This window comes from Sinohyriopsis cumingii, chromosome 15 (genome assembly GCF_028554795.1).
Source record: "Sinohyriopsis cumingii isolate HCF-2022 chromosome 15, ASM2855479v2, whole genome shotgun sequence".
NCBI lineage: Eukaryota > Metazoa > Mollusca > Bivalvia > Unionida > Unionidae > Sinohyriopsis > Sinohyriopsis cumingii.
Genome location: NC_142975.1, coordinates 141,355,598 through 141,381,249, shown reverse-complemented (window position 1 = coordinate 141,381,249; position 25,652 = coordinate 141,355,598). Strand labels below are relative to the sequence as shown.

At 34.8% G+C, this 25,652-nt stretch overlaps 1 protein-coding gene and 1 non-coding gene across 2 annotated transcripts in view; one reads left to right on the top strand and one right to left on the bottom strand.

The window, feature by feature from the left end:
* LOC149782929 (E3 ubiquitin-protein ligase Su(dx)-like) overlaps nt 1-25,652 on the bottom strand; it is a 98,786-nt gene that overhangs the window by 33,562 nt on the left and 39,572 nt on the right. Inside the window, exons 8-16 of the mRNA XM_089934486.1 lie at nt 23,572-23,667; nt 22,960-23,195; nt 22,316-22,400; nt 13,591-13,719; nt 12,981-13,134; nt 11,014-11,102; nt 10,054-10,213; nt 8,450-8,583; nt 3,628-3,768 (exon numbers count right to left, since the gene is read on the bottom strand). Of these exons, the coding sequence (XP_089790612.1) occupies nt 3,628-3,768; nt 8,450-8,583; nt 10,054-10,213; nt 11,014-11,102; nt 12,981-13,134; nt 13,591-13,719; nt 22,316-22,400; nt 22,960-23,195; nt 23,572-23,667 (1,224 nt within the window). The remainder of the gene's footprint in view (nt 1-3,627; nt 3,769-8,449; nt 8,584-10,053; nt 10,214-11,013; nt 11,103-12,980; nt 13,135-13,590; nt 13,720-22,315; nt 22,401-22,959; nt 23,196-23,571; nt 23,668-25,652) is intronic.
* LOC149782930 (RNase MRP) lies at nt 340-590 on the top strand. Its single transcript, XR_016414850.1, has one exon.

Sequence of the window (25,652 nt, the reverse complement as noted above, 5' to 3'; positions counted from 1 at the left end):
ACATATGATGAATTTAGACTGAATTGCATATTACAGACTTGCAAAATTACCAGCTATTACCTCCCTTTAAATAAGGGAAATAATTCAGATATCTAACAAAAAAATTCATTAATTTGTAAAATAAAATAGCATAGGTAACAAATTTTGAGCATGCAATTTAAACTATTACCTGAGGTTTAAATAGTTCAGTAGGAATGTAATTTAATTGATATTAGTGAGAGAGATACAAACTACTCAAAATCCAAAAATCTTTTTTTCTTATATGTAAATCTACTTCCCCCAAAAATTTCCCTCAATATATTAATTGGCTTATATAGAGTGTCTTGCACATCTTATGTAGTGCAACTTGAGAAACTTGTCCTTGAAGCTACAAACGAAGCCATGTGCCTCATATCATGCTTTAGGAAAGGTCCCCAGACCCCTGGGTAGAAAGTACCCTGACCTAAGGTCAGCCCCTTTACCCACAGTCTCCTCACAGCTGTGAAGTGTCATACACTGAGCAGGAGATGGGTAATGTATTGGTCAAAGCACAGTCATGCAAGTAATGTGTACAAACACATCAACAGAAAGGGGCCTAATCTCAGAATGCACAATTTTTTGGTTTACTTCTCCCCTATTCAAATAAAAGTGTTCTGCTGCACTTGTCATCGTGTATGACTTAAACAAACTTCCACATAAAACTCCAATCTTGTTGACAACACAAATGCCACGCAACAACACCCATTTCTCACTGCGCTAATGCAAAAAAGACTGCTTTCATTTTGCACAAAATATTAATAAACTGTTCCTGATAAATATTCTATTATTATATGCTCATTTTTTTTCCTCCATTAACTTTGCATTGTCAGAATCGTTCAGTATTTTATGATACTGAACTTGCGCACAACTTCATATTGCACTCATAAAGTAACTACTTTCTACTGTAAACAAACAATGGATGCAGTCACCAACACTTTTGGTTTGTAAACAAATCATGTACATGTACATAGTTGGCGGTTTACGTTTTAGTTGATTAAATTTGTTTCTGAATGAACTAAAGCAGTTGTTTCGGGGACTGCCACATACCAGCTGCTTCGCTACATTCTCTGTTAACATTTCTGATACCATGTTTTTAATTTAGGCAGGTGATAGATGCCAGATTTCATAAAATTGCTGGGTACCTACAAACAACATGCAAGCAACAAGGCATAAACTGTTTTCTTTAGCTGATAATAAGACTGGCAAAAATATACTTACAGTTTCACATCCTGAATTTCCTAAAAATGTACTTTCTTATTTCTGCAAATATGAATTACATTTGTCATATCATGGGTTCTCAAGCTTGATTACACAGTTCGAAAATGTACTGTAATTTCCACTATATTCCAAGTGCAATTACATCTTCCTTATTGCACTCAAAATGAAATAAACATTAAATTCCATAGCATCTTTTTGATAGTTGCAACTGAAAGACTTCAAAATTTTCCCACATTATGATTTCAAACATTCATAACAGAACAGAAATACACTTGCCGATGTCAACACATTTCTCCCTTGCTGCATCAATCCGATGTATTTCATGTAGAATTGTCACAGATAAATTCAGTTCATAATCAAAAAATTTTGTAGAATTGACAAAAATACCAAAATCTATTCTTTCCAGATCAAATGGAAAAGTTGTTGCAATGCACAGTCATAATATGATTCCAAATTTCAATTTTAAGTAGATCAAAACGCCATTTTCTTTCGAAAGTTATGTCTAGCATGTGACTAAGTTCAAATTTATCTGGGCGGAGTTATGTGTGCATTAATAATGTTGTTGTGTAATGATGAAACTGTGCTTGTGTATTTAGTTTGGAATATGACATACATTCAGATGCTTTGTTTCTTGTAGTGTATTTTGTTTATATAATTAAGCCTTAGGTAGAATAAGAAAATGAGCATATAATAAAAAGATTACTGCATTTGTATGAGAAAATATGAGCTCGTTTTGTAGGATGGATATACTGCACTTTCAAGCTTGTGTAGTATTTAATCCGAAAAACGCGTTCACATTTTCCCATACAAATGCAGTAACCTATAAATACTGTACTACTGTATTTTGGTGTATCCTACACGTCATATCCACCCATTTATGAATTATAAAATCCATTGCATTGTAATCACGTAGTTTACTTGCCTTATTACAAAATTAAATAATGCTTACAAACCTTGTTAGTTTTTGTTCCATAATTGCTTATGTTATTGAGAAATAAAATTACACTGGTTTGTCCTGATAAATTTGGAATTTATTTACTATCCTTTGCAAAATAAAAACTTGGTTCTTTGTCTTTATTCTCATCTTAAAATACAGTATTTTATAATTCTTTGTTACAATATAATGATTAATGTTTAACAGACTCCATGTGGTACTTTTTTAAGGTAATCAACTAAAGTTTTGAAGGGCCAAACATGATCATGCTTTATTGCCTTGGTAAATTCTAGCTTACAAGCTGAGATATATTTCAGGGATGTCACGATAATTCAAATAAGTATAAATATGGCACCACAATGTTCACATAGTATCTTGTGGTCCATGAATGAATCTAGTCAGATAAAATATCAACATGGTCTGTGTAAGAAACACGTACACTGTCAAAGATAGGTAAACCATCAATGCATATGCAGAACCACATATCAAAGAGTCACTGGGAGGGAGTTAACTAGCAACCAGGTTCAACTGTAGAAGTTAGAAGTTGAAGGCAATCTGAAGTGATGAAGGAATTTTCTAATTATTGCAGGTATATAGTGACAACATAAAGAGAGCATATGAACATATTTTGTGCAATTTTAGTGCCTTGTGGTTCATTTTTAGTGCCATTTTTTGAGAGAATAGCATGAATCTTGGAATAACATCCTAGGATAGACCATAGAGCAATGTGTTAATAAAATAGGAATATGCCACCATCCTCTCTTTTATTGTTCCTAAATGCAAAACTTAACAATGGATGGAGAGAGGGATGGACAAGCAAGGATAATACAATATGCCACTTCCTTATTTGTGATGGGGAAAAACAGACCAATTTGCAAAAACAGAAATACGACAATTGCTTGATACCCTCAAAAGTCTAATCTAGTCCCCTATTTTGTTTTTTATGTATAATCTAACAACGAACAACGCTAATATGTTTTTGCATAATTTGTCTGCAGATACTAGTCTAATCTGTTTGCTTGAAATCAACAAAAAGAACACAAAAGCATAGATTTTAATCTGCCAGTGAAGAATATTATGGTTGATATAAGCCATGCTGGCGCCCCGAGTGGCCGAGTGGTCTAAAGCGCTCTGTGTTACGGATCACTGCCATCTCACCTATGTCTGCGTGGGTTTGAGTCTAGGATTTGGCCAATGTGGGTTTGTGAGAAAGCTTGCCAGTAGCTTCTCGTGGGTCGGTGGTTCTTCCCGGGGTTTTCCCAGGTTCTTCCTCTACCATTAATACTGGCCGCCATGCATAGCCTATCGTATGCTGAAAAATGTCGTTAAACCCCACAACAACAACAAGCCATGCTGTTTGCTGCTGCATACTCATTACAAATGATAAAATGCCATCATCTAAAGTTTTGTATAAACAGACAAACAGTATGAAAGTCAGTCTTCAACTATAAAGATACCTGATGTATTCCTCTTTGTTTTCCTCTGTTACTCTAATCTCTGATCCTCCCTCTTTGAGATCATGAGGATCAATTTTGCCCAATACCTCAAAGTCAGCTGAAAAGTAAAGCTCAAGACCACATTCCTCAATGTTGTTTTCTCTGCAAAGAAAAGAAAAAATAAGACCCAAGAGTTACTGTGAACTCACTTTTATACCCGTGGACACCAATATGTGCATTTTGTGATTGCCACAAACCAAGAATATACCATATATATATTGAAAACCCCAAACTGATATGTCCATCCATACAAGAGGAGAGTGATAATAAGATCTGTTACTGTAATGACCATATCTGCTATCTGAGCTGCATCTTTTCATTTAGGGCCAGCTAAACCATAGGATGAATGTGTATGTAAAATTTCTTTGCAATCTTACAAGTAGTTTATGAGGAGCAATAATAACAAACTTGTGCTATAGATGGATGGATGACAGGCAACAGTAAAAATGAGAATTGCACAAAACTTGACAAAGATCAAACCTTCCAAATAAGGTGAAGATAAAATATAATGGTAAAGATGCCAAAATTCTGTAGAAAGTATATAAAATAAAAGATGAAGATAAAACAAGTAAAATCCTTAAAACATATGTTCAAATTTTGTTATATTAAAAAAAATTCATTAAAAAGTTCTATACTTTTTCTTGGTTTGTACATCATTATAAAGTTTCTTCACTGAATACATTTCAAATTAATTCTGTCTCACAGGAGGGAAGCTGATACACCCAAAAAGATTGTGTAATTGGATTCTTGAGAGCAGAATGAGACAACAACATTTACATTTATTTTGTACATTAGGTTGTCAAGTATCATGTGTTCCATAGACCTTGTTTGAGTACAATCCCTTTATTGAATGTGTTCAACTGTTAGGAAATACACTCCGGTCATGGCTCATCCATGCATGGGTCAAGAATGTGAGTCAAAAATACAATCAGCACACAACCACCACATCTCTGTGAGAGTTGTATATAACAAGGGATGCCTCTCTCCAGTTTGGATCAAAAACTGGCTACCACAATAGTAACAAGCAACTGTTGACTGATGCCTACCAAATAATGCTCAACAGAGACAAGGTTTTACCCTAAGTTTACTTTGCCTTTAGGGTAATGTAAACCTAAAGATTAATTGTTTTCAATTCAATATTTTTTTAAAAATGACTGTGACAACTTCTTTGATATTAAAGAACAGGACATTTCTTATGAAATTATTACCCAATCATATTAATATTTGGCAAATAATCCAGTCCTCCTTGAAAAATGAAAAAACCATGCATTTCTGTCAACCGTATTTCATGTAATTTTTTATACATGAAAAAATATTCATGTCAGAGTATGAAAAATTAAATTTAAAATAAATATCATTTTGTGGTTCTGACCATACACAAACAATAAAGGGATTGTACTTAAACAAGGTCTATGGAACACACGATACTAAACAAAACCTAATGTACAAAATAAACGTAAATTTTGTTGTCTCATTCTGCTCTCAAGAATCCAATTACAACAAAAATAAAAGTACAAAATAAGACTTTTGTTGTTATTAGTGAATGAGAGAGAGATGGCTGAAACAATGTCTCAGTGTGAAAGTGCATCTGCATTTTGAGCATACTTCTTTGTAGCTGTTATGGAGTAGTATGTTGGCAAACTGATTAAGATGGTAAGAACATGTATTATTTATGGGTATTGGTTATCGTTAAATTGTATGCAATGATATGAGTCCACACTGTCACAAAGTTAATTGCAACTTGTATTAATCAAGGCAATACGTAGTTATGTTTTTCATTTGGTATTATATGAAACATATTCTAAAAAAAAACCACTGTATTAGTAATCTGACATATCTGTAATGGACATAATTTTTTCTAAGCGGTTTGAAATGTGAACTTTTCTTCTTGATTCAAATAAAGAAAACATCAAAATATATTGTTAAAAAGTAATAAAAGGCTGAAATGAATTATAAATGGGGATTCTTTGATTTCTTAATCTCCTGTTTCATTATTTTATGCCTCAGTTACAAATAAACAATTCTCAGAAGTTATAATTGTTTTTTATTTGGGATTATATAAAAAATTTGCTCAGAAAAATCCATGGTAGTTTGAAATATTTCAAATGCACATGGGTACTTTTTCAAAGCCATTTGAAATGTGAACATCTCTTCTTCATTCAAGTAAAAAAACAATAAGTGGTAAAAAAACTAATAAATGAAATTATCAGTGACCTATCTGTGTGATTATAAATGGCGATTCTTTTATTTCTTAATCTCTTGTTTCATTATCTGATGTTTTAAGAACGTACTAAAATTTAATCACCCTTTACATCATACAATTGGCAAAACAATGTTTTCGTCATTGGATATATCTAAATTGTACCTCAGCATATTTCTGAAGCCCACTGAAATGGGAACCTTCCAAATTTTAAAACATTGATATAAGAAGTTAAAAAATAATTCAAAACAATAAAACAACCAAAAAACCCACCTTAAATCCATATGATCAAGATTATAAATTCTTATAAAGTTTTGTTAAAACAAAATGGTAATACTGTATTTTCGATTTGTTTTTGCAAACATAAATCTAATTAGTAGAACATTTAGGTACAATAATTTAAAGGATTTTCTGAAGTATACAAAGTGCTATGTATGAAAAAATATTATACATTTAAATAATTATTATTTTATAGCTATATTGTGTATGCATAATTAAAGGGTACAAAAAAATACAAGAAACATGGTATATATCGTATGGACAAAGGTAAATAACTCTCAAAAATAACCTGCTTTTGCCTCTCTGTGGTGGCAACCGGGATCCCATATGTATACTAGCTAAATCTTACAACAGGATGCAATTACTTCCCAGAACACGATGTGTTGTGTGCAAAACAGGATTTTCAGTAATATTAGAGAAGAAAAAAAACCCAGGAGATTCACCACCATTACATCTGTTTCTTAGCATGTAATCTGTATCAACAGGAAACGGCTGTGCTTAGAGCCCATGTAAAACCATCCCCAGGGCAGTTTATGTTTTCTAATTTCATGGTGTTTGTCTTTTGTAATCATGTCATTATATATGTTTTTTATGTTATAGGTGTTGTCTAATGTTGTAAAGCGCTTAGAGCTTCAAAAGATTAGGCGCAATACAAAGTCCTCATTATTATTATTATTATTATACCACAGATTATCAAAGAGACAATTAACAGTTCAGGTGATCACACATAAGCGCCCTCCATTTCAAATAATACTTAATGGGCTGAGGATGAAGCTATGTTAAATCCTTTTAAGAATGCTGTGGGTGAGCCCATTGGGTTAGTTTGCATAGATCACCTCTATTTCTTTAAAGTTTTAGGATAATCAAATCAATGCATGTTTAAGAACAAAATTTATTACCCAACAATGCCTTGAATGAGAATGCTAAAGTTATCTTTATAAAAGATTAGTTCATGATAAGCAGCAACATTTCTCTGAACCTGAATTTCACTTCATATATGAAATGCAAAACATGAATATTGTACTAGTCAAAACAGCATACTAGTGTGATTCATTTCTGAGTGTAAAATATCGAAATGCAGTTGTGATTCAGCAAAATTAAATTTATTTCTGCACACTGCAAGACTATACTGACATCAGTCATTTTGGAGTGTATGACATCTATTGACACAAAAACACCACCCACCACCTCACAGCAATGCAGTTGCAGAAAGGTCATTTTCTATGTTGAGAAAAATTCAACAAGATCTTCAGGAAAGTGGAACAAAAGTATCATCTAATCTCTAATGAGAGCAATGATGAACACAATTGACGCTTGCATTACTTTCATTACTCCTCCTCCCCAAACTATTAGAAAAATATTCACCTGTCCAATGAATTTTAAAAACAAACTTGTTATGTTTGTTATTTTATGTCTGCTTGTGTGTGTATGTGTATAGCAATGTCACTGGACAATACTAACTCTACCAACTGTTTTTTGTCTGTAAGTGTATTAAATGCTTCAAAGAAAACATATATGGTATTTTCTTTTTTTATATCAGATTTGAATTTCCAGTAATTTTCTATACGCTTAAATGAAAAGATAATTTATTTTCAATTGGACGATGTCACTTGTTTTGGTCATGCACACTAAACCACATCTGGACCTCAAAACACACTTTCTGAGTCTTCAAGCCACCTCCCAAAGTCTGGGGATATGGCAGGTATGGCACACACACATTTACAGGGAAGAGTGGATGGGGAGGATTGATAGTAATGTGAATGGGTAAATATTCTTGGAGAAACATAATTTACGAAAATGTAATTTCTCAGTCAAATACATAACACGATCACATTAACATTAGCCGAATAAGCAATAGGAGAGAAAGAAATGCACAAACATGTAATCTCAGTCCACATCACCCAGTAGAAGCATGATGACTGCTCTACTGAAAGGACAAACTTGTAATGCAAAGGCAGCACAACTGAAGATTATACATTTAAAATTGTGTGATAAATATCCCTGTGATGTCCCATATCAGGCTAACACGTTAACTGTAGATGTTTTGTGGGCAAATCCAGTGAAAGGTTAGAGACCATGCCCAAACAAAATGTGTTGATTTGTTAGATATGATGGAAGTCTGTATTTCTACACATATGACATGTTAACAAATCAAGTAAACTATTGTATCTTAGCTGCAGTGTACTTCCAGTATTTAACAAGGTCAACCAGCAGGGCCAACAGTGATAAGCAGTATTTTCAAGGTGGTCAGCAGTATACTGAAGGAGAGAAATATACAATGCAGGAAGCTGGGTAAAGACTTACTTGATCCACATCAGAGAGCTGTAGAATTCAGAATCAATCGACTCCAGATCTTTTATCACAAGTTTCTTGCTCAGCATTTTTTTGTAGAATGGTAGAGTAAAACCACTGTCAATAAATTTACCATGATACAAAGCCTGTAAAACAAAAATCAAAGTAATCAAGATCACATGAATACATAAGATTAATAATAATAATAATAATAATAATAATAATGATAATAATAATAATTTCATGCCAGTCCATGAATCTGAGGATCTTCCAAGAGAAATAATTTTGATAATTCACTGGAGTGACAATGAAAAACTATGACCAAGATATTTAATCTCCCATGTTGTCACTCACTTGTTCTAATGGTAAGCATGGCCGCAAGTCATGCACGAGTGCCAGGTTTAAATCCCACTACATCCTTAATCTAATTTTTTTCAAATTTGCTTTAGTTTATGTACTGTTATACTTGCATTAGGAATGAGAATTATGCCACTACTGACATTTTCTGTGCATAAAACACAGCAGAACATAAACTGTAAACATATAATAATCTACTACTTCAATCTGTTATGCAATTTAGCTAGCCAATATGTTTGAGCATGGGGACCCCGAGTGGCCGAGTGGTCTAAAGCGCTCACCGTTTCGGATCACTGCCATCTCATGAATACTAGATCTGTGTTTGTAAAATATTTATATTCCTACTGCAAAACAAAAAGCTCCAAGAAGCTCCAAAACCAAGAAAAAATTAGAATAATTGCTATTATGGCCTGAAAATCTAAACAGGTCATATAAATGTACAAACAAAATTCAATCTGTGTACCTCAAATTGTTTTTGTTTAACTGTGCTAACAAGATCATGGTCTAAAGGTCAAAGTGAACTAATTTGAAAATGGTATACAAAACTGACAAATGTATTAAAAGACTTGAAATTTATAATTAGGTCTGCTGCAACGTTATAAATACGTCTATGAAATATTATTTGCTTACATCAATTTTTGCTTAACTGTGTAAACAAGAATTTGTTGTTTTTTTAAAACAATGTCAAATATTTAAGAAAATGTGTAAGAAATGCCCAACTTAGTGCCCTGACTTGAAAGTTTAAAAAGTTCATCTATGCATGGATGTAAACAAGCCTTTTCAATTTAATGTGTGTAGCTTGAGTGGTTTTCAAGCAATTTTGATAACAATCTCTTGGGATTGATATAATAGGATGGACTAGCAATGGGGGCATAAAAACTACAGTACTGCAAGTTCTTTTGGTACATATATAACCAACTCAGTTATTATATGCTATTAAACAATTCATTGTACAAGTTCTTTTGGTATAGATGTAACCTACTCAATTATATGCTATTATACAATTCACTGTACAAGTTGTTTTGGTATAGATATAACCTACTCAATTTTTATATGCTATTATTCAATTCACTGTCCAAGTTATTCTGGTATAGTACTATATTTGGTATCGATCATATTTTTATCTCTTTGTTTGGCAAACAAAATGCAAATGACTTTTGATTAGGGTAAGTAATTACTTTTCAATCAATATATTTAAGATGTCATCAAATATGCAGCTACAGTTATAGTTTAAATACAGTTATACTTCATGTACCTACCATGGCAATAAACCTTCCTATAAACCTGAAGTAGTGCAAATGTTCTGGGTTGATGCTGGAACCAGGATTGATCTGAAGGCTGTAGTTACTATTGCTGGCATACTCAAATAAACAGTACATTGGATTCAGCACATCATGAGACAAATGGAAGAACCATTCTCTGTAAACCATCAAATAAAGTTTATTTTCAGCATTTATAGCACAGATGATTGGCATATAGCAAGCTAATTCACAACTATATGCCCATGTGGGTCTGAAATCACTCACTACATTTGCCATATAGCCAATTACAACAGCAGCTGGGCAAATATTCTGGGTAAGAAGGATGCTTTCATTAGAAACTTATCAAATTCTGTTGAATGAATATGTTATGAAAATAAGAAAAATAAAATTGATACTGTAAAAGGATGAAATAGGACATGAGTGAAATATAAAATAAAAAATGTAAAATCAATCTAAATGAAACATTTATCTTTCTTTCATGCGTATACACCTGTCCCTTGATACCTTGTGCATAGCATGGTCCAAAAATATAAACTGTTGCATAACTGTCAGACCTATGAAAAATGTAGAAAGGGTGGACATCAATAGTGAAACATGGGGGTGGGTGGGGGTGTAAGTGGTTGAACACTTGAATAATAACTGTGCTGGAAATATTTATCAATAAACAGCCTTTTTCTACTTACCCTCTGCTTTGCTGCATATACTACCTTTATTTTCAACATATTCAGTCTCTGCAAGATTGTTTCTAATGATACTCAAAATGGTTTCAACACACATCATGTGTACCAGCTAAAAAACTATTACAATGCTGCTTTTTGCATGTGAATGTGAATACAATCTACTGTAGATTCTGAAAACAAGATTTCTTTATTTTTGAAAATAAAAATTATTTAGAAACAGTACAATATTGAAAATGAATCAAAAAATTCCCCATTATATTAGTAAAAGATTTCATACCTGGCCACACCTCCATAATCTAGACCCTCCTCTCCTTTGAATATTATATATAACCTCCGCCGCAAGTCAAATGGCTGGAGCCTCATTATCTACAAAAATAATAAAAGAAACAATACACATATGGAAATAATCACATTGCTATTTTAACATTTTTGAATCCCTAAAACCCAATGTTTGAACAAAATATGTTTCTTCAATAAAACTTACATGTACCTGATTATAATAACATCCTTTACCTCACAAATCAAGCTCTTGCTTAACAACATCTTTTGGAGCATTTCAGCAATAAAAGTGCTTAAATGTATATGCTTGCTAGAGGGACTGGAAACAATCCCATCATTCATCAGTTACTACTGGAGTGGTAGTGTAAGCTCTTCCTGGAATGTAACTGCATGGAAGGCTTTGGAGGAAGTATTCATATTATCATTGGGTATTACTGAAGAAACATCTTTACTCCAAATATTGGTTTATTCTTCGAATACATTACAAGATTTTAATACATTATAAGAATAGGAATTAAAACATCTCTTCCCCAAGAGTAGGCCCTGGCTCTGGTCTACTAACATCAATGAAGAAGCTTCAAGTCTCATGCAAGATATAGCTTAGGAACACCACTGGCCAATGAATGGATGCAGGTTTTAAAATTGTTTTGGTTGCTCCAGCAAATCCAGCATCATGATGAATCTGCCAAGTGATCTAAGAAGTTTCTTGTTGTGTGGCTAATATAGGTCCCACAAAGTACAAATTAAGCTTTATGGGATGAAAAATTCTGACAGCAGTTTGGTGGTGACTGGGCCTAAACCTAATACACCAATATATGCATAAGATATTCATCTGGTTTTATGTCCACACCCATGAAAGAGTCCATCTGGGGAACCAGATGAGTGACCAGGGCTGACAGAAATAAAAATTTGTCACTTGGTTCATCAAGTCACCATTGCATATCTATAACGACAGTGAAAAACGACCAAGTCAAGTAATGAACTGATTTCAAACTGTATACTAAGTAATTATCACTACTGAACATGGGAGTTGTCCATATGGTGCCAGTTAGCTTCATATATTCTGAAAAAGACAACTTATGAGCAAAATCTTTGCATCTACAATGACAGAGCAAAATTCAGTAAGAAAATGGATGGAGTATGACCATTCATTCAGAAGTAGTGATAAAAAATATTTTCAAGCTGGCCACTGTGGCAGCCATATCAGACCTCAGATAAAACACCATTTTCATTTAGGACCAACCAGACATCACAAGCTTTTCTGTAAAAACTCCATGTCAATATGACTTTCCATTCAGGAGTAGCAATAAAAAGATTTTCTTGATGGCTGCTGTGGTGGCCAGTTTGGGCACCAGATTGGCAACATTTTCATTAAGAACCAAGTAGACATCATAAGAAGTCTTTTAGTAAAAACCTCATGATGATATGACCATATATTGAGGAGGAGCATCAATCAGATTTTTAAGACTGCCATTATGTGGTGGCCATATTGGATGCCAGATCAGCACCAAGTTGTTTTAGGAGCAGCTGGACATCATAATAAATCTTTTGGTGAAAACTCCACGTCTGTTAATATAACTTTCTGTACATGAGGAGTTGCAATAAGATTTTCAAGATGGATGCCCATCCATTAGGGAGGTGTGGTGATAACAAGATTTTCAAAATGGATGTCATAGCAAACATACAGGACACAAGATCTGTGATAACTACATTTTCAAGATGGTTACTGCGCCCAATCCAAGTAGTTTCTTTAGAGTAGGGATAACAAACTTGTGCAACTGGACAGATGGTGGACAATGAACAGACCATCCCATGAGCTCTTCTGGTCAATGACCAGTAGGACTAAAAATTACTGCTGTAGTTAAATATTTGTTTTTTTTATAACAAAAAGTAAACTTAACATGCAAGACATGTATTAAAAAAATAAACAAATAGAGCTAACAAACACCAATGTGAACACTTTACCTGATTAAATGAATCTTCAAACATGCCTTCTCTGGAAATGGTTATTTTGACATGGCCTGGTAAGGAATTGGAGGAACATAGATATCTAAACTGTCCAAGCTTCCATCTAAAACTTCTTTCATACTGAACTGGGACTCCATACTGACCCTTGGGACTGAAAAATTTTAAAAAGATATTGTTTTCAGGCACAGGACTACTGAGGCAAAGAATAAAATGTATTACCATTAAGCTTATTAGTCCTTGAGCATAACATATACAAGCCAATTACTTCAACAGCAAACTGACCTGGGATTTAATGTTTTGTTCTCAAATCATCTTTTTGTTTAAAAATTAAATTCTAATTATGTCCTGATCAAGAACTTTCTTTCCTTTTCATTCTGACTTACCTAAGTTTAGGAACTCCTTCAAGCAAACAAATAGAAATTCTCACAAAATTTAATGCAAGTTAAGGTAAAAGAAAAATGATCTTTTTCTTACAACAGATTAAACATAACTTAAATGAAAATTCAATGCACAATTTCTCACCTAAAAATAAGCCTGAGAGAGAGAGAGAGAGAGAGAGAGAAAGGGAGAGAGAGATTCATGAGATTCAACCACTCTCAACCCATACCCCTTTGATGGGCCCCCTCTGGGATCCTGGAATGTTGTAGCTTTTGAGTTGTGATCAACAAAGTAACGTATACCATCTGCCGTGTATCTCATTTCCCAGCCCTCAGGTAGTGGATCCTCTTGTATTATCCTTAGAAAACAAAACAAAAGATCATGTAAATGTCCATATGTCAACCACCATTTTTTTTAAAAAATCAGTTGACAGTAAACAGCAAAACTCTGGTCAGATAGTGGGAAAAAGTCTAAAAATAAAAAATATGTCCATTACAAGCTTTGTGATACAAGATGAACAAGTCTGACTACCCTAAATTGACTTCCCAGCTGTAATCCTTAGGGTGACACAGTCAAACCTGGTTTAAGCATCACCTCCATTAAGCTATCACCTGCCTTAAACAGACAGTTTTGTTAAGATACCTTAAAACAAATGAAAGTACACAAACCTTTTTAGGAAGCCACCTGTCATAAAAGGCCACAAATTTGTCCTCCTAAAGAAGACTGCTTACGATGGATATGACATTTTCTCAAACTCCCCCAAAACTGTATGCATTTGTTCATTGTTCTTGCACAAATGAAAGTGCAATCTCATATCATATAAGAAAGTCCAACCTCATAAACCACGTAATCATATACAACTTTTTCCTTCTACATCCTGGGAATAAAATCAAATAAAACATTCTAACCAAAATATCACCAAGTTTGATTTAGTTTCACCTGAAGCTGTTGTTTTCAAACCCTACTGATAAAATAATTTCAAATATTGAACATATATGTGGATGGGGCAATAGCTTGCTTAGATTAAAGACTATATACCCCACCCCTTTCATCTTCACTATGGATAGGAAGTAAGAATAGATTTTAACCCTGTAATGTTGTATACAGAATGAACATCAGCATGTACTCTCTGATAATATTTACCAGGGCCCCAAGTGGCAGAGTGGTCTAAAGCGCTCTCCGTTACGGATCACTGCCATCTCACCTCTGTCTGCGTGGGTTCGAGTCTCGGATTCAGCCAATGTGGGTATGTGAGAAAGCTTGCCAGTAGCTTCTTGTGGGTCAGTGGTTCTTTCCGGGGTTTCCTCCACCATTAATACTGGCCGCCATGTATAGCCTATCGTGTGCTGAAAAGTGGCGGTAAACCCTACAACAACAACAACAAACATAATACTTACCTGATCACATTATAGTATCATAAATTTCTCTGCTACCTCTGAATCCAGCCCTCCTGGAATGATGACAAACGTCTTTCTGTCTTTATATTATAGAGACAAAGGTAAGTTTTTACTGAACCTAAAAGAGTGGGTGGGATTATATGTAATGTGATCATGTATTATCAGAGAAACTTAATTTAGTACTAAATCTGCTTTCTTCATCAAATTACCTAATCTCATTACATTACATTCTCTATCACCAAGTAGGAGCATGATATCTCTACTAAAAGGATCAATGTCTGTTTATGTTAGTTTAGCACAATAAGAGAAAATTTGTTTATACACTTGCACAGGACATCACTGTGAGATTTTGCATTTGATTATTGTCTCATGATTTAAGTTTCACAGGTGAACCCAGCGAAAGGCAAATTCAGTGAATGGCAAATTCATACTTGGGTCTTTTGTACTGCTTTCAAGAATGTGAGTGGTTACTGTGCAGCATCGATTAGTCCAACAAGATTCAGTTCTTCCTAAGTGAGACCATGTCACACAAATAGAAGCTTGAGAAGACAGACTGGGCATGCCAGTCAGCTCACTCTGCTGATGTCCCTAATTCAGACATTATGTTCAAGGCCAGGGAACTGCTCATATTTATCTGCCTTATTGTACCTGATCGTACAAGTTAAGAGTACACTGATTTAATAACTCCCTTTGCCCATGCAGCTAGTATTTGCGGGTTTTATGTCTTGCATTCCTGCCTTCAGCTGTAAGAATATTCTTTTACAGTTGATGCAGATATTGTTTGTGCATCATGGAAAACATCTGAGAGTATGTACAGGATCCTGCTTTAATTGATCAAAGTGAGGGATCAATTATTGTTGGTTAACTAGTGACAGCAACATGTTCTTTGGAAGAAATCAGATTGTGTCATTTAGAACCACGAAATTATCAGAATGGAACCGCATATAGTTCAGATCAACAGATACTGTATGTAGTTCACTCATTCTACATTTTGAAGTTAAGCATTATCATAAATCGCAAGTCATGTACAACTGCTGCTCCAGTAAGAGAAGACAGACTTAAACAAGTTTGGCTATACTAGAAGCCTGGAGAGATTCAATTTGGGAATAATGTGAGTTATCAGGCCTGGATATGTCAAAATTTGGACCAGAAGTCGGAAATATCCTTGTTGTGGCCAAAATCATCTTTTCCATGAAGTCTGAACATGTCTGAGATTATGTCACAATATCCCTTGATTGTGACTGGGCAGTGCTCAAAGAAAAAAAAAGACAGACACAGGCTTTGGACTAGCGACTTTAAAAAAAAAATCACAAACCCTGACAATACTTCCAAACGTCCTTACTCCAATTCCTATATGCCCCAGACTTCCACTTTATTTTTTGTTACACAACACTGCAATACTACACCTCAAACATAAATTTAATAGGGTTGAAGGTAATGCATGTGTCATGAATGTTCATCACTACACTCACCAGGGACTGGATGGTACTGGTATTCAAACTTCTCAGCTCGATTCTCTAAGCAAATCCTAGTACATGTAAAAACTAAGTTGTTCTGGACAACCATAATGATAGCATTGTCAAAGCTGTATCTGATGCTAAACTTATTGAAAAACAAATATACATTACATGGGACTTACCATTTCATTGGGGGTAAGTGGCAGGGGTAATATTTTAAAATATAATGGGGTCTTCACATGAAATACAGCAGTAATAAATGCCTCCGTCCAAAACGTGTGGTAACGCTTTACCAACATAAATGAATTCTGCAAACACGAGTGTGTGCTTGTTACTGTCTTTCAATCAATCTATTTCATGACTAAAATCATCCTGAAAATCATGGGTCAATTAATAGTTAGTATTTTAACAAGATTAACATAACAAATAATAATAATAATGAGAACTAATATGAATGTTTAATCCATCTTTTTGAATAGGCAGTACACCTATTTTGACAGACATCATACATATAGGAATGATGCATGTCAATATGTTGTTTGCATTATGTGCAAAGAATTAAATCCCACCCCCTTTTCTGCTGGCATGCTTCACAAAGTAAAACTATGTCAACCAGGAGTGGAATTCTGGAATTTATTTTTGCTGGGCACTGCTTGCTTTGCTCATAGCCAATTGTTTCCAACATCACCTTCAAAAATGAATACATCTGAATACTATTCTGACAATTGAAATAATCAGGCTTTTCATTTTATATAAGAAGTAAAATCCCACTTTTAAGAAAAAGCTGCCACTGTTTACAAACTTGCCAATAATCTTTAATACAGACAGCTTAAACATTCCCATTCAAGACATTGATATGTAATAACGTTTGTTTTCCTACATGCATGTAGCATTTCTTTGACTTACCTATATTGGGTTGTTCCACTTCATGATCTTACCTATGCAAATTAGCATAATGGGCTCACTCAATGCAGTCTTCAAGACATCTCACTAGCTATTGCCAGCCAATTAAGTAATATGTGAAATGGTGGTTTGTACCTGACCTCTTTGCCTTTTAATTGCCCCTATTTAAACTGCTCAAAGGATAGTTTTACATCAGCTCCAATCATGAATGTTTACCATTTATACAGGCTACATGTAACAGGCATATACTTAAGTGGTGTTTTTTACAATTAATTTTCAAAGATTACTGCAAAAAATTGTGTTTTTCAAAACAGGAGAGTATTAGGGGTTTGGGAATACAAAATTGTTATTTTTTTCATGACTTGCCATAATACAATCTAATATAAATTAGATCTACACTACAAGTAGGATAGTGGAGACCTGATTTTAATCAGATTACACTATGTTATGACATGCATGTCAGTAGCTTGAATATACATGCTTGCATTTCATCAGCAGCATGATTTTGCTAAAAAAAAATTTTTTAAACAAGCCCAACAGGTACCTCACAATTCAGGAAGGCCCAAAGCAAAATTAGAAGTACCCTGGGCATCAGGCTATCGAATGTCTGAGCACTGTAGGGGCTAACTTCTTGTCTTTATATGAAATGAGAAAAAAGTTTGCTGTCAGGAAATGGGTGCCAAGGATGGTGTGACATCAATAATGTGACACCAGTCATTGACAACACAAAATTTCCCCTCGTATGTCCTCAAAGTGGAGGATCTTCAGTGGTTACACACCTCCACATGACTGAAACTCCAGACTCCTTTTTTGATCAAATATCCCTGAAAGTAACCAGCAGTGGAGGTTTTTCTTTGGACGTGGGTGGATTAGTGGCAGTCTTGACTGCCTGAGAGGAGTTAAGCTCACTATACCTCACAGAGGCATAGCTATGATATTTTGCGCCCGGGGACGAACTATAAAATTGGCGCCCCAGCCCCCTCCCTGTTTAATCACATTTTTGAATATTACCCTTGTTTACTTATTATAATGTAACGTTGTAAGCCTCATTTTGGCGCCCCTTTACCTTGGCGCCCGGGGACATATGTACCCCCCTGCCCCCCCAGCTACGCCTCTGATACCTCATCTGGGTGCATCTGTTGCTAAATTGAGTAGATTGATCCAGAATGTTTGATCTTAGTGGGTAAACCAGCCTGTGCCACTCATTTGTTAATTATCATCATAATGAAAACAAATGGATCGAAGGTGTATGCCCACATTACCCTCTAGCTGATTAAAAGAGCAGGTATGGAACATGCCTCTGGGTTTGGTGCAAAATAAAAAATAAATGTCAAGCATTAGTCAGCCCCAAATGGCAAAGACCTGATGAAAGGAGGGACAATTATGTAAAAGCAGTTGTCTTCCCTTGATAGTGAGTTAGCCAGATCATTGTGCTGATTAGGAATGTGTCGCACTTGAATATTAACCAACAATGGGAGTACCCATGAAGGTATTCCTTTACCATGATGCTAAGGTCTGGTTATTCCTCAAATACAGAGATGTGTTACTACAACCAAACTGTCTGACACTATCAGAACTGTTTCCATGGATATGTTCCACCCACATGTGGAAGGCACTCAGAATGGCTTTCATTTCCAAGAGGTTGATATGAACAGCCTTCTCTAGAAGCGTCCACATACCAGTCACTGAACATCACAAGTCCAGTAGTAAACTAGCCTTGTATAAGGTCTTGCTCTGCACTGAGAAGGCCAAGGAGAAACTTCCTTACCTAAATGATGTCATTTGATGCTTTCTTTGATGCACAAGCTATACTTTTAATGCTGCATGAAAGATATGAAGTATATATGGAATAATAGTTTCATATCTACATGGACAAAATGTTGATAAGGGACAAGGTCTGACTTCTCTACAATGATTATCCACCCTAAATTGCGAATGAGAAAAGACTGTTCATGCTGTGAACCAAAATCCAAGCTTACCAAATGGTTTTATAGTATGTCAGCCAGGAATGCTGTCTTCTACATAGAAGAAGTTCTGAACTGGTATATGACTTGGTCTAATGTCTTACTTAAGGTCCAACTTCACCATCTTGGTTGATACTTTCTACCACATAAATGATTCTCTTTTGGAGGAAGATGTCAGGTTGATGCATGTTAAGGTTTCCTATACCCAGCTGGATAAAATGTTGAGACAGGACAATATTCAACTTCTCTACAGTGATTATCCACTAAACAATGAGGGAGATAAGGTTGCTTATGTTCAGAACCAAAATCAAATCTTAATGTTTTTGTGGTGCTTTGTGCAGGAACATTGCTGTCTCTGCATCAAACATCCTGAACTCATGAAGACCCAAATACTTAGGTAGGGGCTGTATGAACTGACATCTGAAAGTATGCATCAGACATGTCAAGACTTGTGTATTTGTTGCATCTCAAATGGTGTTGGACTTTGCAATCAGAAATATTCTGGAGTAAAAGCCCTGTGTGTGTTGTTTTCAACTTTTCTATTTATAAGAATATTTTCTTGTGTAAAAACATCCCCTTCATGGGATTGCTTGGGAGTTCCTCCATGAAGTAATGCTGGTTTGCCATGAATTTCATAGGAATGGTCGGTCTGGTTTATCAGTCGGACCGGTTGGTTAGTAGTCAGAATGGCATACCAAGGACAGTACATGTCTTGCAGTCCAGCTGGCTGGTACGTTTTGATTGGTACGAAGCATCTGTCCATACCATATTGGTTAAACTGCAGATCTTCATATCTGGCTTGTTTTCTTAAGAATTTCAAGCATGGACTGGGTAAATGATTGCCCTCTTGGGAGGGGGCAAATTTGACTGCAAACCTTCATACATCATAAGCATGGTGATATTGATTGCAAGCCTTCACACCACATGGGCATGGTCCCATGTGTTTGTCAAAACTCATGCTTCAGTGGCAGGGTCCTAAGCTTATCCCCAGTGGGATTAAAATATATAAATGTCATTTCTAGTCATCAACATATCAACAACAAAGCCTTTATAATTATATCAATATGTGATTTGACTTCACAGATACAGTATGATCTGGCAGTTTTTTTTATCAGCATGAGTGGGTGGAGAGTAGAGCTGTGTATCACAAACTATTCTGTACTTACAGGTTATTGCATTTGTATGGGAAAATATGAACAAGTTTTTCGGATGGAATACTGCACAACCTTGGGAGTGCAATATATTCATCCGACAACAAGTTCATATTTTCCCATACAAATGCAGTAACCTTTTTATTATATGCTCATTTTCATATTCTACCTAATGCTTAATTATATTAACAAAATACACTACAAGAAACAAAGTAACTGAATGTATGCCATATTCAAAACTAAATACACACATGCAGTTTCATCATTACACAACATTATTACTGTGCACATAACTCTGCCCAGATAAATTTGAACTTAGTCGCGTGCTAGACATAACTTTCGAAGAAAATGATGTGTCTAGTTAAAATTGAAATTTGGAGTCATATTGTGACTGAACGTGCATTGCAACAACTTTTTCATTTGATCTGGAATGAACAGATTTTGATATTTTTGTCAATTCTACAAAATTTTGTGATTTTGGACTAGATTTATATGTGACAATTCCACATGAAATACATCAGATTAAAGAAGCGAAGGAGAAGCGTGTTGACATCTGCAAATGTGTTTCTGTTTCTGTCACTGAATGTCTGAAATCATAATGTGGAAAAAATATGAAGTCTTTCAATTGCAGTTACCAAAACAATTTCATGCTTAGGAGCAGGGACCTGAATTTTTTTAAAGAGCAAAATTCTGTCTATCAAAAGCTGGAAAACATCTTGCTCTGATTTATGGCAAAATAACAGCACATTACATCCATGATATTATTTATAAAAAAATAATAATCTTTAGTTTTAGGAAATAAAATATACCAGCTCGAAAGAAAATCACCCCTCCACCATTATCAAATATTATATCAATTTGCTATGCATATGGTAACAATTTTATACATTGTACTATAAAAACTTAAACTAGAGTGGGGTGAATAAGCTTATATGTTTGAGGACACAGTGAAAAAAACAGGAAGTAATGACACTAAGGACAAAATTTATACCAAGTCATACCAAAGACTTACCAAAATGGTACTAAGAGCTGCCTCGCTTGGCGCTCAGCATTAAGAGGTTAGTGTTAGGAATGGTTGGCCTGGTGTCAGGATAATGTGACTGGGTGGGACATCATGCTACATGTCTGTGACATGATGCCCCAGTGCTAGGCATCACTATAAACTGCCATACTGCAGACATCATAGCGATAAGACTGAACAATTGTTAAAGCTATGTTAAAAATCCAAATTACACACACACCTACTTGCAGAAACTACCAAAGTAAAGGTACAGTAAAAATGTACCATGGTACATGCCACCAGTAAAATTACCAGAGTAAACTGAAATATCATGCATCTAAAGTGAAGAGGGTATTTCAACATCACCCACACACTAATCAACAGTTCTACTGTTTTCACAGATACAGATTGTTCTGGTGCAGTTTCTGCATATGCATAGGGGGTGGAGAGGGAACATGAGTATCCCCCAGGAGACTGATCAACGATTCAGACATTAAGTGTATGTTAAAAGTCCTGCTATGATGTTTTTCGAGTGCTTATTTTTGTATAACTTGTGCTGCTTTTTAAAAACATTGGACCAAGTATTTCCAACTAAAGTGCAAACACATTACATGCGTAGACATATCATGTCTAGAATTGCTAAGCCAATAACATGACAATAGCAATACTTGCAAAATTTTGATTAAATTCACCGAAATGTTGTCTGCATCATATAAAACAACATTTTGATTTACTATACCACTGAAAATAAAAGACGGATTATGAAATTTAAGTACAAGATTAAATGGATTTTTTGGAGGATGTCTTTAGAACATGAAAGCAAAAGTGAAAACTCTACATCTTGGTATAATGGTAACCACATAGCAGGTATAAAGGGGGAGTTAACTTGTGCGAGTTGTTTCCCTTTGTCTATATACTGTGCAAGCACAAAGACGTTCTTGTCTTTCAGGGAGGGCTAGATTCAGAGGTAGCAGTGAAAGTTATCCTGATGAAATGTGATCAGGTAGTTTATTCGATAAAGAAACTGTAGAAAAACAAAAGTGCTGAAACACGACAAAAGCTTTAAGTAGCCTATGACTTACCCTTGAGTTCGTGGGTCCTCCCACTGTGTCGTTCTGTTCCTGTGATTCACAAAATACACTCTTCCATTAGCATCCACTCTCTTTTCTACAAAACAGAGCAATGCAAAAGTATTATCTCAAAGTGGTAACTACAGTAAAAACAAGACAACCTATTTTGTCAAGGCTGCTTTTTTTTCTTTTGCAAGAAAAGACATATAAAGGAAAGCAAAAACATTAACACTGAGGTCAATTTTGGTTCTGGATGGATGTACCTACATGAACATGGATGCCATGCTTCTGCTAAGGCCCAAGTCAACAATTACTTTCGGCACAACTCCTCAACAAACACAGCTTAGTACTGTTAGCCCAATAAAATTAAGATAATCTGGCAGCTGGGTTACATGTTATGGCTTCAAGTTTCAATCAACAGTTTCTACTGAATGTTTTTGTTTTGCTAGCAAAGCATGAGATACCTGCAGTAGATACTGTTTTTGAGAAAACTATCTTATCATTATTTCATCACTCTTTCAAGAAATAACAAGAACTTCAGATACTGATACCAGTACCTTTTATGAAAATGACAATCTTTTGTGTACACAGAATCATATTTATTCTGGGGCATAAAGTAATAAATGTTCACTGTTCCATGCAGTGTTCACACATACCCCATCCTTCAGGAAGTGTCCCTAGGCTATCATTTTCTGGCTGAACAGCCATATTTGGATACAGGTATCTATTCTGGAGGGCCTCCATAGCTGTGGCTGTTGTGCGGTTATTCCGCCAATCCTGCCAACTGTGCCAATTATTTACCAGATCTGTGCTGGGACGTTGCCAGGTGGTTGTTCGGGTGTTGTGATCCACATAGTACACTCGACCTCTTGGATCCACTCTTCGTTCCCATCTGAAACGTTAGAAAAGTCACTTGTTAGTCATTAAGTCATATTTCTATTGGAAAAGTTTGTTCATTAATAGTTTTTTTTAACCTTTCTCTTTCTTCAAAAGTGCTAGTAGAATAGGTAGAAATAACAGGGTGTAATTGATTATAATAAAGATTAAAATATGAAGAAAAAGTATCAATAATAGTGTGTAATGGATTATAATAGAGATTAAAATATGTAGAATAGGTATAAATAATAGGGTGTAATGGATTATAATGAAGATTAAAATATAAATTTAAACATGTTTCTTCTCTTTTTTCTTCAGAGTAGTAATAACAGTGGCAGAAGAAATGGTTTTTATAGTGTACAAAGAAGATATTCTAACACAATTAAACATACCCTGGGGGTAAAGGCTGTGGTCTCTCCCATGTGGTAGTCTTTGTGTTATGATCCACATAGTAATAACGCCCTTGTGCATCTTTTCTTGCCTCCCATCTGTAACAATGCAACTTTTTTTAAAAAATGTACATCAAAACCTTGCTACAACATCCTCTGTTATAACATGAATTTGAATTAAAAAAGATATTGCATGGCTCCAAAGTTTTTATAACACTGCATCTATTCCTCCTGACTATTTTAAGAGTTAATGAATCAGCCTATATGTGGAAACATATTCAATACAATAACTTAACTTTTCAAAATAAGCTATGTATGGGTGAACTGTTGTATGAAAGGTAGGTTTGAAACCATAAACCAATTTAATTGTATTGCTGTCAACAAGGATACTACTGTATGTAAATGGGGAGACTTCAAGGAGTCAGATTTTGAATGTGGGCACATACAACAAAATTATTTCTCAAATCAGCTGCAAAGTCATTTTCATAGTTTTAAAAGTTTCCTCTTGGACAGATCATGCACAGCATGTAAGCACAGTTTGCAGGTATAAAGGTACAGTGATTTGCCAAAATATTAATATCACAGACAATGGAAATTGAAAAGTTATACATGCCCTACATCTAATAATTACAAAGTTCTTTCGACAAAGTAAAATGTGATTGATTCATTTTTCTGCCATTCACAAAAGACTTTTTTTTTGTCTAAACACTTTCTCTTTACCAATATAAAGATGTTTCTATTTGTGAATATTCATTTAAAATATGTCAAAGGTCACACTTTCATGTTGTTAGCCTCCTATTTTTAAATGATGTCACCTCCTAAAAAGTTGATAATTGTATGTAATTGTTAATCTAGGCCAATGATTCATTTTTGTGTTTCTCTTCAATTAATTGTGAGCAACTGTTGCACAATCTGGACAAATAATTACTCACTAATACTTGCTCAATCAAGTGGAATACACATGCATGTACCATGTTGTTAAAGTAAGTTTACTACCCAATTGACAGAGCAACTAAATTAGGAACCTAAGTAATTGCAAATCACTTAAGTTAATCTCACAGTAAAATGTTATAGCAACTATCTGGCACCATTTTTTAGAACAAGAGGCACAAGGAGTCCTGATGTCTCTCACATGATAAAACCAGTTTTAAAGGTGTATGTAGCAACAAGGCAGGTGGTACCTTGTGTTGAAATTGGTTGCTTCATTTTTAATGACAGTTTCAGCACTTTAGTTGACTATGTCAAGCTGTGGAAATGCGAGCTATGTGCCTTCCCAAGGACATAGAAGCAACCAATTTGGTCTGGCTAGGAAGATTATTCAACTTACAACCCTTATGTTCCATTATTCAAGACTAAGATTGTATGCACTGAATACAAACACATCATGAACTATTCACTATCGATCCACTGCTATGGATACAACAAGATTGCATGGAAAATACACATTTAGTATTTTGTGCCAATTTTTTTCACACATCTCTTCCAATATGCATAAATTTAAATTGGTAACTGTGTCAAAGAAGCTTGAAGTTTGCACACAACTATACAAATGTAATAATTTTTTGAAGTTTACTGACTTGTCTTAATATTATATGAGATATTACAAAGCACCTGTTATTCTATAGACGCCAATCATCATTTATAATGAGATTTCCATGTACTGCTGAAGGAAATTCTTCATAATGAATTTGACATATAGATCTTTGTTTCAAACTTGTTATTTTCCTTCTTTCTGTGTGCTTCTATGCATTTAAAGAATCTTTCAGCACAAATCAATGTAATTAGAAAGTTCTAACAAGTTCAGGGACAGCATGTTGAGCCTACAATCAAAGAAGTGATGTAAAGTGTGTGACTTTGACACCAAAGTGAAAAGACTAAACATGTTGCAAAATGAATTATCTTAGCCATATAATGAATCATCCAAATCATGAACATTATCCATCAAAAGGTTTAGTAAATACAAGCAAATGAACCAAAAGATTAATGCAAATTTTCAATGACTAACCTGGACTACATGGTCAAAGGATTGATTGAGTGTCACAGAATGAATTGTCTTAGTTTCATGATAACTAATACCAAGCATG